This window comes from Castor canadensis, chromosome 12, assembly GCF_047511655.1.
Source record: "Castor canadensis chromosome 12, mCasCan1.hap1v2, whole genome shotgun sequence".
NCBI classification, from domain to species: Eukaryota; Metazoa; Chordata; class Mammalia; order Rodentia; family Castoridae; genus Castor; species Castor canadensis.
Window position 1 is genome coordinate 129,073,719 of NC_133397.1, and position 18,894 is coordinate 129,092,612.

General features: G+C 37.8%; 1 protein-coding gene across 10 annotated transcripts in view; it reads right to left on the reverse strand.

The window, feature by feature from the left end:
- The window catches only part of Ccdc18 (coiled-coil domain containing 18), an 88,735-nt gene that overhangs the window by 40,475 nt on the left and 29,366 nt on the right, over positions 1 to 18,894 (reverse strand). For 5 of the 10 annotated variants that reach the window (XM_074050972.1, XM_074050971.1, XM_074050968.1 and 2 more), the window contains exons 8-15: positions 16,614 to 16,735; positions 12,586 to 12,877; positions 11,735 to 11,803; positions 10,125 to 10,249; positions 8,723 to 8,883; positions 4,623 to 4,846; positions 3,299 to 3,409; positions 2,752 to 2,883 (exon numbers count right to left, since the gene is read on the reverse strand). In XM_074050972.1, coding sequence (XP_073907073.1) covers positions 2,752 to 2,883; positions 3,299 to 3,409; positions 4,623 to 4,846; positions 8,723 to 8,883; positions 10,125 to 10,249; positions 11,735 to 11,803; positions 12,586 to 12,877; positions 16,614 to 16,735 — 1,236 coding nt within the window. The remainder of the gene's footprint in view (positions 1 to 2,751; positions 2,884 to 3,298; positions 3,410 to 4,622; positions 4,847 to 8,722; positions 8,884 to 10,124; positions 10,250 to 11,734; positions 11,804 to 12,585; positions 12,878 to 16,613; positions 16,736 to 18,894) is intronic. The other 5 variants (XM_074050964.1, XM_074050970.1, XM_074050967.1 and 2 more) reach the window with 5 other exon arrangements.

An 18,894-nucleotide genomic window follows, 5' to 3' on the forward strand; every position in this document is an offset into this window, starting at 1 on the left:
TTGTGCTTTTCTGTGCAGCTGGTATGATGACAGGCATATATCTCACACCTAGCCATCGGTAGAGATTGAGGTCTTATGGACTTTTTGCTTTAGATGGCCTCAAACTACAATCCTCCTGATCTATGCTTCCTGAGTAGCTAGAATTACAGGTTTGAACCACCTCACCCAGCTAAAAAATCTTCTCTTTTAGTACACACACACACACACACACACACACACACACACACACAGAGTTTTTTGCAATTTTTTTTTTTTTATGTGGTACTGAGGTTTGAACTCAGGGTTTTAGACTTGCTAGACAGGTACTCCACTGACTGAGCCACCACGTCTCCAGCCCTTTCTTTCTTTCTTTTTTTTTAAGAAATCTGTAGTAATTTTAATCTTTATTCCTATCTATATTCAAGATATTTTTGTTTATGGTCATAGGTAATGCTTTTCTCAATAGGGTTCCAAAGGCTCAAAAAATAAAATCACCAACTGGCATCAATTTGATTGCATCAATTTAATTTGATTGCATCAAATTAAAAAGTTTGCCACTGCAAAGGAAACAATTACCAGAATCAGCCTATGGAATGGAATAAAATCTTTGCCAACTGTTCATTAGATAAAAGATTAATATCTTGAATGTACAAAGAATTCAAAAAACTAAACACCAACAGAATAAATAACCCAATTAAATGAATTAGACAGTTCTTAAAAGTGCAAACAGCTAAAAAGTACAAGCAGAAATTTCAACATCCTTAGCCATAAAGAAAATGCACATCAAAATGTCATTGAGGTTCTATCTCACCTCACTAAGAATGCTAATCATGAAGAAAAAAGCCAACAAGTACTGACAAGGATGTGGGGTAGGGGGAAGGAACCTCTATGTACTGTTACCAGGATTGTAAATTAGTCCAGCTACTAAGGAAATCAGCATGGAGGTTCCTCAAGAAAGTGCTATACCACTGCTAGGCATATAGATAATGGAATGTAAGTCAGCATACAACCCAGACACCTGCATACCCATGTTTACAGCAGCACTATTCACAACAGCCAAACTATGGAATCAGCCTAGGTGCCCTTCAATTTGATGAATGAAGAAAATGTGGTATTTGTACACAACAGAGTATTACTGGGCCATAAAGAAGAATGGATTCTGTCATTTTCAGGAAAATGGGTGGAACTAGAGATTTACATGTTTATTTTTCATTTTTAATGATAACTTTTTTTTTTTGCTCCTGAGGCACTGGGGTTTGAACCCAGGACCTTACACTTGCTAGGCAGATGCTCTACCATTTGAGCCGCTCTGCCAGTGAGATTTACATGTTAAGTGAAGTAACCCTGACTGAGAAAGGTAATGATCATGTTTTCTTTTCTTTTTTTTTTTTTTTTGGCAGTACTGGGGTTTGAACTCAGGGCCTCCACCTTGAGCCACTCCACTAGCTCTTTTTTGTTAAGGGTTTTTTGAGATAGGGTCTCGTGAATTATTTGCCCAGCCTGGCTTCAAACTGTGATCCTCCTGATCTCTGCCTCCTGCGTAGCTAGGATTACAGACAGACGTGAGCCACCAGCGCCTGGCTCATATGTTTTCTTTTACATGCTGAATCTAGAACTTAATAAATAAATGACAGAAGTGTAAAATGGGGACTGTTTGGGGGTTAGAACAGGTGGGAAGGATAAGAGTGAAATGAGAGGGTGAAGGAAGGGAGGAGAATATGATCCAAGTGCTTTATACACATGTATGAAAACAGAATGAGACCTGTTAAAATTGTTTTTAAAAAGCGTGGGAGGGATGATGGGGAAGAGTAACGGGTAAATCTGATCAGAGTACATTTTATGCATGTGTGGAAATATCACAATGAAACCCCATTCTACAACTACTAAATACTAACAGAATCAATTTTAAAAGTGTTTTTTTTTTTTTAGTACTGGGATTTGAACTTAGGTCTTCGTGTTTGCTAGGCAGGTGCTCTAAGGATTCTGTTTGGTTTGGTTTTCAGCAAGGATTTTGATGTGTTTAAACTGTTTTCTTTGACTTCGCCTCCTTGGATCTTAGTAAATTTGTTAATTTATTTCCTTCAGAAAATCTGCAGTTTTCAATCACTATTTCTTCAAAGCTTCTTCTGCAGAAATCTCATTCTCATGCCCTTCTAGTGACATGAGTGATGGGCCACAAGTCCTTCAGGCTCTGCTCAGTTTTCTTCCACATCTTTTATTTTTCTCTGTTGCTCAGACTGAATGATGTCCATTGTTCTATGCTCAAGTTCACAGACTCTTTTTCACCTGTTACGAGGCCCAGCCAAATCACCTATTTTGTATTTCATCTTATGTTTTTAGTCTCACCTCTTCTTTTTACTTTTGTTTTACTTTTAACCAAATGTTAAGTAAGTGTGCTTCCACTCTTGTTTCCTCTCAACTGATCTTCAAAGGATATCTAGGGAAACAGCACTTACAGAATCACTCTTACTTTGCTAATGTCAAAAACAGCAATTAAAGCTGAAATGAAAGGCATACTATATTAAAAAGCATTGGGAAGCTGGAGGTGTAGTTCACTGGTAGCTACCTAGCTAGCATGCGTGAGGCCCTATGTTTCATCTCCAGCACCACAAAAAAACAAAAAACATTGCGAAATGATTCAGAATGAATGCAATTTTGAATATGGCTCTAGCAATCAACTTTTCTTTGTCTTTGTTTCCTCATCTACAAAATAAAAAACACTGGGCTAGTAATGTGTTAGGCTCTTTTTAGCACTAAGTACATACTACTTACTCTTTCAATCTGCTTTTCCATTTCTTTATGCTGTTCAAGATGAATTTTCTTTGCTTTTTCAAAGGCTAAACAAATTTTCTCATGCTCTGTATTGATATTGGTTTCTAGACTTCTTATCTTTTCATTCTTTTCCTAAAAATACAAGCATGTTAAAAGAATATAACTGAAAGCCAGTTTTACATAAAAACACATTTGTCAAACATTAAACCTACCATTAAAACATTTTAAAATATCGAGAATCATATCTAAGAACTACCATTTCCTTCTATTCTATTAGTACAAAGATAATGAAACGTGGGTAACAAATTCCCATACTACTGTATTAACTTAAGAATAAAGACAAGTAGAGTCTATGCTTTCCTACTTAAAACACTTTACAAGAAGAATATGCAGACGAACATACTATCACAAGTTTACAGTACACTTTATAACAAAAAGGGTATCTGTGCAGGAAGCAGATGCTGGGGGCTCTGCATTACAGGATAGCCTGGGTGACACAACAAGATCCTATCTCAGAAAAAAACAAAACAAAAAGGGTAAATTTTACCATAAGCTCCTGTTCAAGTTCTGCATTTTTTGCAGCAATAGATGAATATGCAACTATTTTTTCTTCCAACTGTTTCTCTAGAGTTAAAAGTTGTGAACATTTCTTTGTCATCTGAAAATACATTGAAATAAAAATAAAATTAGTTTTTTAAAGGTAATGACTTTACAAAGCTTAATTACACTGTATATAGATAAACTGGGCAAATTTATAAGAATAAACATTTAAAGTGCAAAGTTAATAACCTTTTAATCCACATACTTGTAAATACTTGAAAAATAAAGAGATGATTTAGAAGAAAAACAATGAAAGGAAGGCCTAGCATGTTACATCACTGTTCTTTCATTACGTAACACCTAATTTAAGTCAGATGCTATATCCAAGTAGGATTGCACCCTAACCCATTTTTCAAAAGTAGTTGTTTCAGACTGAAATTAGTAAGATAAAATGTTAACAGTATTATTTCTGGTGATAGAATTATCAATTGTTTATGTCCCTCTTTTTCCCTTTCTGTATTTTTGTATGTTCAACAAGAATGTGTTATTTTTGTGATTTTCTAAGTGAGCTAGCAGCTGGATTATAGACTAACTCAACCTCCTTTAGCATACTGATGGAAGTTCCTATCCCATAAGACTATCCTTATTCTTGGTTAGACTTTAAGATGCGAAAGCAGACATTGGAAAAGTGCTCCATGTGATGACTGCGGCCTCTGGTTTGAAGGTTGAGTATAACACATTCCCACATGGTCCTGATCCATAATAACTACTGAGGTGTCCTTGTCCTGTCCTCAGTGAAAATGAAAATTGGATATCCATAAAGCATGCAGCATCCCCCTTTCAAAATGGAATCCACAGTCTATCAGATTCACATGCAGCTATTTAAAAACGCAGATCCGCAGGCCAAACTCCAGACCTACTGACTCAGAACTGCGAGAGACACAGAAACCTTCATGTTTGACAGGCTTCCTAGATGGCTCTGATGTTTGTTAAACTTCAAATCCTCTTAATACCAGTCCTTTTCTTTCAACAACAAAATTCAATTATTTTCTTGTAAATGTGCATTACTATGCTAATTTACATTGTAGAAGAAAGAAGAGAGTGCAACACTGTATTAGTTCCATCAAATTTGAGACCTTTTTGCCACTAGGGTTTTTTCCTACTTTTTAATGTAAGTTTCCAAATATGATTTTAAAAGAATTTATAGCTTATGTGGTACCATTTCCCAAAAACCTTATAAATCTGGACTTAAACTGTTATAAACCCCAGTGGCAATACCTTTCTTCCTACCTCAAAATTTAGTACACAGACCCAGCTAATTCCAAGCTTACTTCGCTTTCTAGTTTGCTAGAGTTGGAAGCTTTTTCTAGCAGCTCCTCTTGAATCAGCTGAAACTGACTAGTTCTGTGTGCCATGTTGACCTTCAAGTCAGAATTCTCAGCTTCTATTTGCATCAGCTTAGAACGCAGCTCTTCTATTCCTGTGGCAAGCCTTTGCCTTTCTCGTTCATATTGCTTGTTCACAGTGTGCTGATTGTAATCTTTTATACTTTCTGCTAACAAACACAAAAGGAAAGTTGTTCTAAACAAAACCTCAAAAATTAAAAATACATTTGAATAATGGATAGCTTTAATCATAAAAAGATTAGTTTCTGATTTAAAGTACAGAAGTGACAGAGAAGGACAATAAGGAAAACACAGGTAAGGAAAGTATGGTAAGAGAGGTACTTTAGAAGTTAAATACCTAGTTCTGAATCATTCACTTTTCCAGATAGCTAAAGATTATCCCTTGTACCAGAAATTTAAATGTACACCCATTTCTGAAATCCAATTTCTTTTTTAACAGAAATCATTGTAAAAAACTTTTAAGTCCAGGCCAGCACTAGTGGGATCACACCTGTAATCCTAGCTACTTGGGAGGCTGAGATCAGGAGGAATGAAAATAGTTCACAAGACCCCCATTTCCAAAATAACCAGAGTAAAATGGACTGGAGCTGTGGCTAAAGGGACAGAATGCTTTGCAAGCATGAAGACTGAGTTCAAAACAGTCCCACCAAAAAAAATTTTTTTATGTTGTCCCATTTCCTTAAACTTTAACTAATCATAAAATTTATTTGGATAATTTGAGCTAAGAATATTTTTTAGCAAGTATGAGGCTCTGAGTTCAAACCCCAGTAGTGTTCAATAAAAGAGAATATTTTTATGTATTTTATCTAGATGTGGGCTCAAAGGCTGTGAAGAGTGTACCCTTACCAGTCCTATCTTCCTCCCCTGCAAACTAGCAGGTGAAAATAGTGACAATCTTAAAAACTGCTGTGGGTGCTGGGCCCTGGTGGCTCACGCCTGTAATCCTAGCTCAGGAGGCAGAAATCAGGAGGATCACGGTTCAAAGTCAGCCCCAGCAAATAGTTTGAGAGACCCTATCTCGAGAAAACCCATCATAAAAAAGGGCTGGTGGAATGGTTCAAGGTGAAGGCCTTGAGTTCAAACCCCAGTACCACAAAAAAACAAGAAAAACAGAAACAAACAAAGAAAAAAAAACGGCTGCAGATTATCAGAGCAGCTGTTTGCCTAGGTCCTTTTTACACTGTGCACATAGGCATTACTCCCACCCAAGGCAACTGAGCTTCAGGAGGGCTTTACAGAGACAAACAGTAGGCAACTGCATGAACACACATGGAAACCAGGAGAGATGTACTTTGGCTTCAAGGGTTAGGTAAGTACCTTTTCCCATCAATTCCCCATGGCCATAATATTTCACTTTCTAGGTTGTCTATCCACCATTGGTTCTATTCTACACTGATGTCACAGAATTGATGACATCTTCATCACTACCTCTAATAACCAGCACTCCCTCCCTATGCGCATCTCATCACTCTTCGTCCCTATTCTCTCTCATCACTTAGCTGATTTTGTCAGTTTTGCTTCTAATAGCCCACTGGATGTAAAGACAGTTTGTGATAGCTAAAGACACATGTATTAACTCCAAGGACAACCACTAAAAAAGTAAAATAAGGAGGTATAGGTTAGTGAATCAATAGTAGAGATAAAAAAACAAAATGCTGGGGCTGGAGAGCTCAGGGGAAAAGTGCCTGCCTAGCATGAGCAAGACCCTAGGTTTGATCCGAAGCACTGCAAAATAAGTAAATCAATGAATGAAAAAAATATCCTTGATCCAAAAGAAGGCAGAAAAGATGAACAAATGAGTAGGGAAAAAAAAAGCCAAAATGGTAGATTAAATGTAAAACAATCAATAGTTACATTAAATGTGATTTAAACAGTCCAATAAAATTCTAATTAAAAACCAAAAACTGTCTAATTAGATATAAAAGCAGGATTCAACTTCATGTTTTCTGTAAGAAACTCACTTTATTTAAAAAGACACAAGTTTACTAAATGGAAAAAAAAATCAGCATGAAAAAGCTAATTAAAAAAACATAGAGGAGCTATATTATCTTCAAACAAAGTAGCTTTCTAATAAGGAATATTTGAAACCAAGGACTAAAATAGATGTTTAATACAATAAAAGGGTTGCTATTCAACAGAAATATGCAATGTTTTCAAATTTCTTCACTATACAAGAAGCAAAGATTGACAGAAGTAAAAGGATAAACAAACCAACAAGGTCCCTGTGTGGGGGCTCACACCCACAATCCCAGCTACTTAGGAGGCAGAGATAGTAAGATCATAATTGAAGGCCAGCTCAGAGAAAATCTCAAGACCTTATCTAAAAAAACAAATTAAAGTGAAAAGGGCTGGAGGAGTGGCTCAAGTGGCAGAGCCCTTGCTTAGCAAGCAATATGCCCTGAGTTCAAATCCCAGTACGTCCCCCACTAAATTTAAAAATAGACGTATTTGAAGATTTTAATACTATATTAGTAATGAGTAAGACAAATACATAGAAAATCATTAAGATATAAAGAAGACTTAACCAGCACTACCAACCTAACGTAACTGACATTAAAAAAATACTCCATCCAACAATCGCAGCATATTTTTTTCAAATACACTTCGAACATTCACTAATAGAGCATGCGCTGGCCAACAAACCAGTCTCAAAATACTTTTTAAAAAATTAGCGTACATTAATTATACAAAATAATGGTTTCCTCATGACATTTTTGTACATGCATATCTCATACTAAAAAACAAAAATCAGGGTTGGGGGTGCAGCTTAGTGACAGAGCACACTGAGCACATATGAAGCACTCGGTTCAACCGTACTACCCAGACCAAAAATATGTAGAGTGTGTTCTCTGACCACGACTGACTCAAAGATCTCAAAGTTCTCCTAATATTTGGGAATAAAATGCACACAGCCTAAGAATCAAGGAAGAAATCCCAAGAGACATTATAACATATTCTGAACTTAATGAAAATGAAAACACAGTACAAGACAGTGTGATGCAGCCAAAGTATTGCTTAAAGGGAAGTTCATCCCTTAATATTTACATTAGAAAAGAACGTGCACATTAAGTTAATAAATGTTGGGCACCAGGGCTCACGCCTGTATCCTAGCTACTCGGGAGGCAGAGATCAGGAGGATCGCAGTTTGAAGCCAGCTGGGGCAAACAGTTTGTGAGACCCTATCTCAAAAAAAAACCATCACAAAAAAGGGCTGGTGGAGTGGCTCAAGGTGAAGGCCTGGAGTTCAAATCCCAGTACTGCAAAAAAAAAAAAAAGTTACTAAAGGACTGGGGATGTAGTTCAGGCCCTAGGTTTATGACCGATACTAGAGGGGGAAAAAAGAGAAAATTAAACCAAAAGTAAACTGATGAAAATGTTGTATGTCTTAACTGTGGTGAAGGTAACAAGGGTACAAACACATTAAATAAATTAAATTAAAATAAATGGGGCTGAGCACAGTGGCTCAAGTCTGTATGTAATCCTGGCTTCTTGGGAGGTAGAGATAGGACGATCATGGTTCAAGGCCAGCCTGGTTGAGATGGGTTCACGAGACCCATCTCAACCAATAGCTGGGTGCAGTGGCTCATACCTGTCATCCCAGCCATGCAAGGAAACACAAATAGGAGGACTGAGGTCCAGGCCAGCCAAGGCATAAAGTAAGACCCTATCTTAAACATAACCAACATAAAAGGGCTGGCATAGTGGCTCAAGTGCTGAAGCAGCTGCCTAGCAAGCATGAGGCCCTAAATTCAAACCCTAGTGTTGCAAATAAAACAAAACAAAACCCAATCCACAAATGTGACAAAACTTACCAAATATGTATTTGAAATGAGTGTATCTTTATTGGGGGAAATTTTATTTCAGCAATGGGTATTTTTTTTTTTTAAATAATGCAAAGTCCAAGAATTCTGCAATAATCTTTGCTGTCTTATTATACATAACTAGTACTAAGAACCCGTCAGTGTGTTTGGTAACAGAAACCAGTTGATCATCATTATTAAAATAATTCAGTCTTACTTGCTCACCTCCTTGAGGACCACCTAGTTTTACAGGTTCTGTTTCTAAAGCATGCAACTTGCCACTGTCCTGGCCATCATGATAAGCAGGAAGAGCCTGAGACAACTGGCTCACAGTCAGATTTGCATGAAGCTTTTGAATTTCTGCCTCTTTGATTGCAAGCTTAATCCTGGCACAAAAGAAGCCAAAAGTATTAGGAAAAGTCTATAAAAATATCTTGTACTATTTTTTCACCTTTAAAGTTGATAGAAACTTCAAAATTCTGATATTGGTCAACTCTTATGCAGGATACCCACGGAAACTCTTATAAACCACCAACAGGATTGCAAATTGGTTTACTCACTTTATAAACCTGATAGAAACTAGTAAAATTGAAAATGTAGACACCCGATAGCCTAGCAATTTCAGTTTCAGGAATGCATACTAGAAACACATATTATGTATAAGGAACCATGTATAAAGATGCTCTTGGCCAGACATGGTGGTTCATGCTCATAATCCCAGCTATGTGGGGGATGGAGTTCATAGCATCATGGTTTGAGATCAGCCCCTGGCCCAGACAAAAAGATAGTGGGACCCCATCTTAACCAACAAGCTGAATGTGGTAGCACGTGCCTACGAATCCCAGATGCTGGGAGGCAAAGGTAGGAGGATCACGATGTGAGATCAGTCCTGCACAAAAATATGAGACACTATCCAAAATATAAAGCAAAAAAGGCCTGGAGGTGTGGCTCAAATGATAGAGCAGGCGCTCGTAAGTGAGACCCTAAATTCAAACCCAGTACTCCCTCCAAAAAAGTATGCTCTTTGTAGCTCTGTTTGTAATAGAAAACAAAACAAAACAAAAAACATAGAAGTGACTACCAATTTAGGAATGAATGAATTATAACAGACTTCTAGGAAAGAATCCTACACAGCTGTTGTCACTAAAGTAACCACACAGATCAATCCACTGATCATTCTTCCAAGCTCAATCAACATAGATGGGTTTTAGAATGGTGCAAACAATATCAAATTTGCATTATGGTCATAAAAATCTACATCTAGATGGTAATGGAGGGTATTTAGGGGGAGAATGTGACTAGGCATAAGGGTCATAGGTAATATCTATCCTGTCATGCTTTATTTTTATTAGAGAACAGATTTGAAACGAGTATCCAAAATGTTAAAAAGAATCGATATTTGCTATGACACTCTCTGGACTTCTCTGTATTTTTAAAAATTTCTCAACTAAACATTGCATGTATGTATGTGTGTACATATGTACATGTATTTCTGACAGGCTCTAGCTAGGAAGCCCAGGCTGGCCTCAAACTGGGGATCCTCCTGCCTCAGCCTCCCTACTTCAGGGATTACAGTACCACACACAGCAATGTCTTAATTGTTTTAACTTCACACCGGAAAGCTTACCTCAGTTCCGAAATCATCAATTTATTTGCTTCACAGCAGCCAATGCAATTATCTTCCTTGTTTGCCAGACTGCTGATTTGGTGCTTAGAAAGACATGACTTAAAACTCAGTATTTCTCTTTTTAACTGCAAGTTCAAAAGCAAACATTTAAAAACTTATATGCATGTGGGAGGCAATTGTTTTCTTATTCAGAATTCTGGAGTTTGAAATTTTGTTTGAATTTAATGAAAACAATCTAACGTCTATCAATAAGCAGGGTGAATAACTGCATTATGAAATATTGAGAAAATGGCAAAGTGTAATAAGTTAGACTTGAGTTAAATAAACAACATGGATATACTTCATAAGATTGAGTGAAAACAAATTACAGTGCTACACACATATTTTTTAAAAAGTACTAAGGGCCAGATGTCGGCAGCCCACGCTTGTCATCTTAGTTATTTGGGAGGCTGAGATTAGGAGGATTGCCACTGGAGTCCAGTCTGGGCAAATAGTTCACAAGACCCCATCTCCAAATTAACCAGAGCAAAATGGACTGAAGATGTGGCTCAAGCAGTAGAGTGCCTGCTTTACAAGTGTGAAGAAGCCCTGAGTTCATATACCAATCCTATCCCTTCCCCCAAAAATGTACTAAGTAATATTTCTAGATGCATTAACACACAAATTCAGAACAGTTGTTACTTTAGAGGAGAGAGAGAGAGAATGGATCTGACAAAGTGCACAAGAAGGGTTTACTTATAAAACTTAAAACTTCTGAAGTTGGTATGGCAATGTGTCTCATAATTTGCAAATGACAAGCTACATTGGCCTTTGTACTTTATTGCATGATTGAATAATACATATTTTTTAAAAATACTAATGAAAAGGAGTAAAGGAAGCACTTAATGACTGCCAGCTTCAAACTATAACCAAATCACACTTTCCAGAAATGAAAAAATTTCCCACTTGCAAACCATTCTTAGCACTTCATGAAACACAAGATCAAGTAAGTATCATTATGCCACCTTCAGAATCATATGCCACATAATTCTTGACCCTGAGCACAAATGAGAGTTTCAATTTAAAAATGAACATTATCTGCATAGGATTACTTTCCAACTTCAAACACTTTAAGGTCTTACCAAATAATAAGTGCTCTAGGAAAGAAGACACAACAAAGGGCTGGGAGCTAAGAATCCTGTGTTCTAGTTTAAATTCTTCTTTGAGTGAGGCGAGTTATTTACTTCCTTGCATCTACATTTCAGATGCTTTCTGAGATCCTTTCCAGCTTCACAATTCCATGGTTTGTAACAGTTAAAATTGGTAGGAATCCACCACCCAGTCTACCCTGCATTCATAAGTGAGACCAATCCGTACTTACCTCTGATTCCCCTGATCTTTCCTTTACTTCACACCTATCAGTGACAAATTCTTGACACAGATAGACTCACCCTGTTCCTAATTTCACTGATACATGCTAAGTTAGCATCAGGGAAACACAAATTAAAACCACAGTGTGACACCACTTCACACTTCATAAGCAAAAAGACAGTAACAAATGTTGACAAGGATGTGGAGAAACAGGAACCTGACACATTGCTGTAAGAACATAAATCAGGGCACGAATTTACCTTATGACTCAGCAATTCTATTCCTAGGATCTCCCCAAGAGAAATGAAAACATGTCCACACAGATTTCTCTGGAAATATGCACAGAAGCATTATTCATAATAGTCTAGAAGCAGAGATAACGCTAATGTCCATTCACTGGTGAATAAATAAAATGCAGTATGTTCCCTTAAAGTAATACTATTCAACAATGAAAAGAAATTAGATACTGACACGTCTCAACATGAATGACCCTTGAAATATTAAAAGTCCAAATAACAGATGTAAAAGACCACATGTTGCTGGTAGAGTGGCTCAAGTGGTAGAGCGCATGCCTAGAAAGTGTGAGGCCCTGAGTTCAAACCCCAGTACCACCAAAAAGTCTTTCTTGATAAATCCACACAAATGTTAAAAAAAAAAAGACATCATTATGATTATATTCATATGAAATGTTCAGAAAAGAGAAATGTGCAGAAGCAGAACCAATTAGTGGTTTCTCCTCCCTGGTACAGGGACCTTTCGGGGATGAAAGAAACATTTCAAACTGAACTGTGGTGACTGTTTCAAAACGTGTAACTTTACTAAAAAAATCACTGAGTAGTACACTTTAAAGGGATGAGCGTACAGGATACAATGATACTTTGTGCTGTTCTTCTATATGATGTCTGAGAGCCTTAGGAAGGGTGGAAGAGTATAGGCAAGTGTGGGGAAAGGAGGGATTACACTAGAAAGATGGGGGCTGAGGGCACCGACACTGGGGAACAGCAGAAGCTACTAAGGCATTATGAAACACGCTCTCTCACAAGACATGTTGGTACCATTTTCTTTCCTGTTGTGCAGTCCAGTCCAGTACATTTCTTTTCATAATACTCACTGGCAACTGGGATATCGTTTTTTCTAAACTTCTCAGTTCTGCCCTTGAACTTTCAATTTCTTGTTGGCACAAATCCAGTCGTTCATTCTGCATTGCAACCCGGACCTTCAATTCTCGGTTTTCATTCATTAGAGAAAACTTTTCTCTCAGTATTTCATCCTTGTCCTCTAACTCACTCTCTAGATTCAGAATACTCTGTCTAGATTCAGTTAACTGTGCCATGACTTCTGAATTTTTCACTGCCATAACTCTTAATTTCTCTTTCCCACTGTTATTTTCTTCTTTTAACTGCCTGTAAAGAAAACAACAAAAATAAAATAAAATAAAATAAAACAAAATTGCGACCATTTGTATTTAGATACTCTCACTTTAAAATGTTTTTGAAGCTTACCAGCAAAGGACACAACACAAAAAAGGAAAACTACAGACCAATATCCTGGAGATGCAAAAATCCTCAACAAAATACACTGAAGCAATTATGCCCATAATCAAGAAGAATTAATTCATCCCAGGGATTCCAGGATGGCTCAACATATACAAATAAATAACTGTGACACACACATCAAGAGAATGAAGGACAGAACTATATGATCAGCAGAAACATTACACTGAAGGAGGAAAAGCTGAAAGGTTTCTCTTCATGATTTAGACCAAGAAAAGGACATCTTCTTTCACCACTTTTATTCAACATGGTAACTGAAATCCTAGCCAGAGAAGTCGGGCAAGAGAAAGAAAGAAAAGGCATTCAAATTGGAAAAGAAGAAGTCAAGCGCCAATGTTGGCAGATGGTATCTTTTGTGTGTGTGTAACTGGGGTGGGGTTTGAACTCTGGACTTCACACTTGCAAAGGAGCTCTATCACTTGAGCCACTCTTCCCATCCATCTCACACTGGTTATTTTGGTGATGGGGTCTTGCAAACTATTTGCTCAGACTGGCCTCAAACTAGACCTCCTGATCTCAGCCTCCCAAGTAGCTAGGATAGCAGGCAGGTATGAGCCACCAGCACCCAGTGATATGAATCTTATATACAGAAAACCCAAGCCAGGCACCGGTGGTTCATGCCTGTAATCCTAGCTACTCAGGAGGCAGAGATCAGGAGGATCTCGGTTCAAAGCCAACAGTTTGTGAGACCCTATCTCGAAAAACCCTTCACAGCTCAAGGTGTAGGCCCTGAGTTCAAACCCCAGTACTGCAAAACAAACAAACAAAAACCCCAAAGCTCTAAAGAGTTATTAGAACTAATTAAGGATTTAGCAAAGTTGCAGGATACAAAACTAATATAAAAACTCAGTGGCAGTGTTGGAAGCCAATAGTGAACAATCTGAAATAGAAATCAAGAATGCGACTCCTTTACAATAGCTACAAGATAAATAAATGCTAAGTAAAGACAAGACCACTACAATGAAGATCATAAAACACCGATGAAAGAAACTGAAGAGGACACACACACACACCAAAGAAAAGACATCTATTTTTATGGCCTGTGAGAATCAATATCAGTAAAACATCCAGACTAACCAAAGAAATGTACACATTCACAATAGCCAAGAAATGGAAACAGCCAAAATATCTATCAATAGATGAATGGAAAAAGAAAATGTCATGCATATAAAAAGGAATGAAATCTTGTCATTTGCAAAATGGATAGAACTGCTATTCTATCCATCATGTTAAGTAAATAAGCCAGGCATCAAGGACAAATACCACATCTCATTCATATGGAATATAAAAAAGTTCATCTCATAGGAATAGAGTAGAACGGCGAGAGTAGGGAGAGGGAAGGATGGAGAAAAGTTGATCAGAGGGCACTAAATTGCAGTTAGAAGTTAGAAGTTGGAAGTTGGAAGTTAGAGTAAGAAGTTCTAATATGCACGCACAGTAGGAAGACTACAGATAGTGGCTGTGTGCTGTACTTCTTGAGAAGCTAGAAGAAAGGTTCTGAATACTTTTCCATAAAGAAGTGAAAAATGTTTCGGAGGGTAGGTGTGGTGGTCCTGATTACACAACACACACGTATCAAAACGTCACAAGCTACCACATCAATATGTATACTTTTTTTTTTATATATCTGATTTAAATTCTGAAATAATATTGACTGAAATTTACTGACCGCTTATGATCTGCCTGCCAGCACTCATACTTCTTATGGTTGGGTTATTACTACCTCCTGCTTATGGAGGAGAAACAGGAGGCCCAGAATTGCCCCTTGTCTCACAGCAAAAGGTAGTGCAGGACAGTCTACTACCTTGGAAGCATTGCGCTTCCTTTTGAAATGTGTAAGATAAGTCTAATTTCAAAATCCCTGACACATTTTGCAGCATCAAGAAAGTTTTGGATAGTATAAGGAAAAATCATTTACTCAACACAACTGCAAAAGTGAAAAGTCTAGTCTACCAGCAACAGCTTAATAGGCAGTAAGTCATTTCACACACACATTTACCTATAAAAAGAGGCCAAACATTAAAACAACTTTATGCTTACAACTGTTACTGTATTTCATCAGTTCACTTTTCCCACAGTTTTAACATCTCTGAAATTGTGATAATCAAATAAGAGCCCCTTTAAGAACTGTCAGCTAAGCAGAGCTGCAATGCAGTTTCATTACTTATGCATGTGCACACATCAAAGGAACCTGTAGAGAATGGGTGTATATAAACAAGAAGGTACTTAAAACCCACAGAAACAAGTGGCTGTGGAGAGGGGCTAGGCAGGTGCTAAATCATATACATATATATACGTTTACCCTGATTACACAACGCACACTTATTAAAACGTCACAAGCTATCCCAAAAATGTACAATTTTGTATTCATAATACATATACATAAAACTTAGCACCTGCCCAACTTCTCTCTCTCATACATACATATCTCAAAATTCCTGACATAGGAGCAACAGCAAGTTGGCATTACGTAATTGCACAATCAACTGAAGAGCCCAACATCAATGACTTCTAGTTCCCACAAGAAGTCTTTGAAGAAATGCTGCATGAGCAGCAACACTCCTGATGGCACAGAGGAAAATACTATATAGAAGGGTCACAGTCTGCACGTGAACTTTTTAAAATATCTTAACCAATTTATTTCACTTATATTTTCCTTTTTATACAAAAGTAGCATATGATTTAAAAAATGCCTAATTAATGGGCTAAGGGGAAAGTGCCTGCATAGCATCTGAAAGGGCCTGGATTCAATTTCCAGCACTGGAAAAAAGGAAAGAAAAGAAATGTCTAATTAGCAACAGAAATTCTTTCAGAAAATTTAAGTGGTAAAGCACTGTATCATCACGTAATTAGCAGTATTTTTTCTTTCTTAAAGTACTTCTTGCAGTTGATAGCATCAGATTGTAGGAAATGCTCTAGTTACAAAAAGTAACTATAAAACTGTAACATTATCTTTGCATCATCCACCTGAGCAAAAACACTGAAAGTACTCATACTTGGTAAATAAAATGAAATAAAAGTTAAAATTAGACAAGCAGTTATTTTGATTGCTCCCAGGGCCCGTTCCTTTTTCATTCAAGTCTGAGATGATAGAGAGCCATGACTATAAAACTTTGAAAGTTGATGGGGATGAATTCTGGGAGGGTAACATGGTACTGCACAGGGACACAGGAGACAGAGGACCTGGATATCACCCTCCAATGACCTTTCTGACTCGCTGAGCCTCTGTTTCCTCACTTATACAACAAGACACCTGGACTAGGCGATTCCTCATGATAGGAAAAATTCTTTTTATTTCAACATCTTACCTAGCTAATGATTAATCACCTAACAACTGATCATACTGTTAAGTACATTATGTCTATGTTAAGTCTCTTTAAATACATGCAAAGCAGTATGTTGAGCAATATTATTCTATATTTACAAGCATTTTAACATTTACACCTTTGATTACATTTAAAATGATAACTTTACCCCTGGAAAAGTTTGTCACAAAGCTTACCCTTCTTCAGTTGCAATGTACAAAGTCTTGTTTCATTTCCCACTTCCACACTAAAACCCCAATTTCCACAACAGAACACTGTACCTTAATTTCTCCTTCAGAACTTCAAGTTCATTTTTATAAAGACTACACTTTTCTTGTAGCCGTTTATTTTCTTTTTCACAGTTATTAAGATTTTTCTCTAGTATTTCTTCTTCAGCTTGAACCTAAAACAATTAAGTTGTTTTAAGTGGGCATACGAACATAGTTATAGGTTTCAGAAGTTTAAAAAAAAAAAAAACATGAGTACTGATCCAGAAAAAAGCAGGGTGGACTAAGTACATCACATGTTTAAAACCTCAGCCTGGTAATGAAAAGAAGCAAAGTAAAGTCTGTGGCAGTACAAGAGATGGGAAGAGGTTGTGACTGCCAAGAGGTCCTGGAGCCTGCAACAGATGGGCAACAGCACTGTCATCTGAGCAAAAGAGCTTTGGCCAAACGTGAACAAGGCAAGCTACTCAAACAGGATCCTGCACTCAAGTCACTAAGGCTAACTTCAGTGCAAATGTTCCAGAGAAGTAATTTTTGAAACTTTAGCCATAAAATACTCCCACTGAAATAACAGCCCCAAATGTAAAAAAGTAAAAGAACCCAGGCTGACCCAAGAGTGGAGAACTGAGAAGATCTGACCCACTTCCCATAATATCCTTTGTTGTACCTGCCCAAATATAGGGGCTCAGCTGAGCACAGTTAGAACCTGGTACTCCTAAGGAAAATACTAAGACAAACAAAACCTTTCTCTTGCAGTTTTCTCTCTCTAATGATGGCTACTTTTTTTTGGTGGAATGGGGGTTTAAACTTGGGGCCTCCAGCTTGCTAGGCATGTACTCTACCACTTGAGCCATGTCCCCAGTCCTTTCACTTTTAATTTTTCAGAGAGGATCTGTAACTCCACCTGGGGCAGCCTGGGACCATGCTCCTTCTACCTCCACCTCCCCAGTAGCTGGGACCTCAGGCTTGTTGGTTGAGATGTGGTCTTGCCAACTTTTTGCTCAAGTTGGCCTTTAACCTTGATCCTCCAATCTCTGCCTCCCAGTTACGGTTCATCTTTTTTTTTGGTGGGACTGGAGGTTGAACTTAGGGCTTCCTATTTGCAAAGCAGGTGCTCTACTGCTTGAGCCACATCTCCAGTCCATTTTGCTCTCAGTATTTTTTGGAGATGGGGTTCTCGCAAATTACCCAGATTGATCTCAAACCATGATACTCCCAATCTCATCCCAAGTAGCTAGCATTACACATCTGAGCCACCAGAGCCTGGCTGTGATGATTCATCTTAACTGTCAATTAATTTTGTCAATTTGATTGGACTGAGAAACACCTAGGAGAGTAGTAAAGCCCACTCTGGATGTGTCTGTGATGGCATTTATAGAGAAGATTAGCTCTTGGCAGGGGGGGGGGGTGTCTTAACCTAATGGATGAGTTAATCCTTTGATGAATTCATAATATGCTAGCTTCACTGGGAGGTGGTAGAAGGAAGGAGAGAGGGCCCTGTTGGAGGAAGTAGGTCATTAGGGGCATGTCCGTGGGGGTTGTGTCTTATCCTGGCCCCTTCCTATATTCCCTTTCTCTGCCTCCTGGTGGCCATGATGTTAACTGTTCTGCTTCAGCCATACCCTCCCTACTATGATGGACTGACAACTCTGAAAGTGTAAGCCAAAATACCCCTTTTCTCCTTTAAGTTGTTCTGTCAGATATTTGATCACAGCTATGTAATAGTAACTAATGTAATCCTAAAAGATATTCTTCCTACTAAATATTCCTCCCTTATAATTACTTATTAAAAATAAATCCCTTATAAGAGCCAGGTACTGATGGATGGCTCACACCTGTACTCCTAGCTACATGGTAGGCAGAGATCAGTTGGTTAGAGGCCAACTCAGGCAAACAGTTTGCAAGGCCAGATCTTGAAAATACTCAACACAAAAAAGGACTGGCAGAATGGCTCAAGTGGTAGAGTGCCTACCTAGCAAATGTAAGGCCCTGAGTTCAAACCCCAGTACCACCAAAAAAAAATCTCTTCTAAGATATTCTATTCCCATAGGGACTTTCTCTGAGACTTTCAATATAGTGATCTGATTACCTAATTCACACTGAAGACTTCAATATCTAATGAGATCTTAGTATTTTACACTGCACTGCAGTAGTGGTGCCAAGGAAAGCCAAAGGAAGCCTTCTTGTGACTTTAGTAACAAATACAATTGATGTCTCCTGCACACTCTAATTGTTTAGCTGCCACAAGAGTACTGTAAAGGACTGTGGCCATTCTTACTTTCTTTACTTCCTTTATCAACTGTTCATTTTGTTATTGTTTTTACTGTGCTCTTCT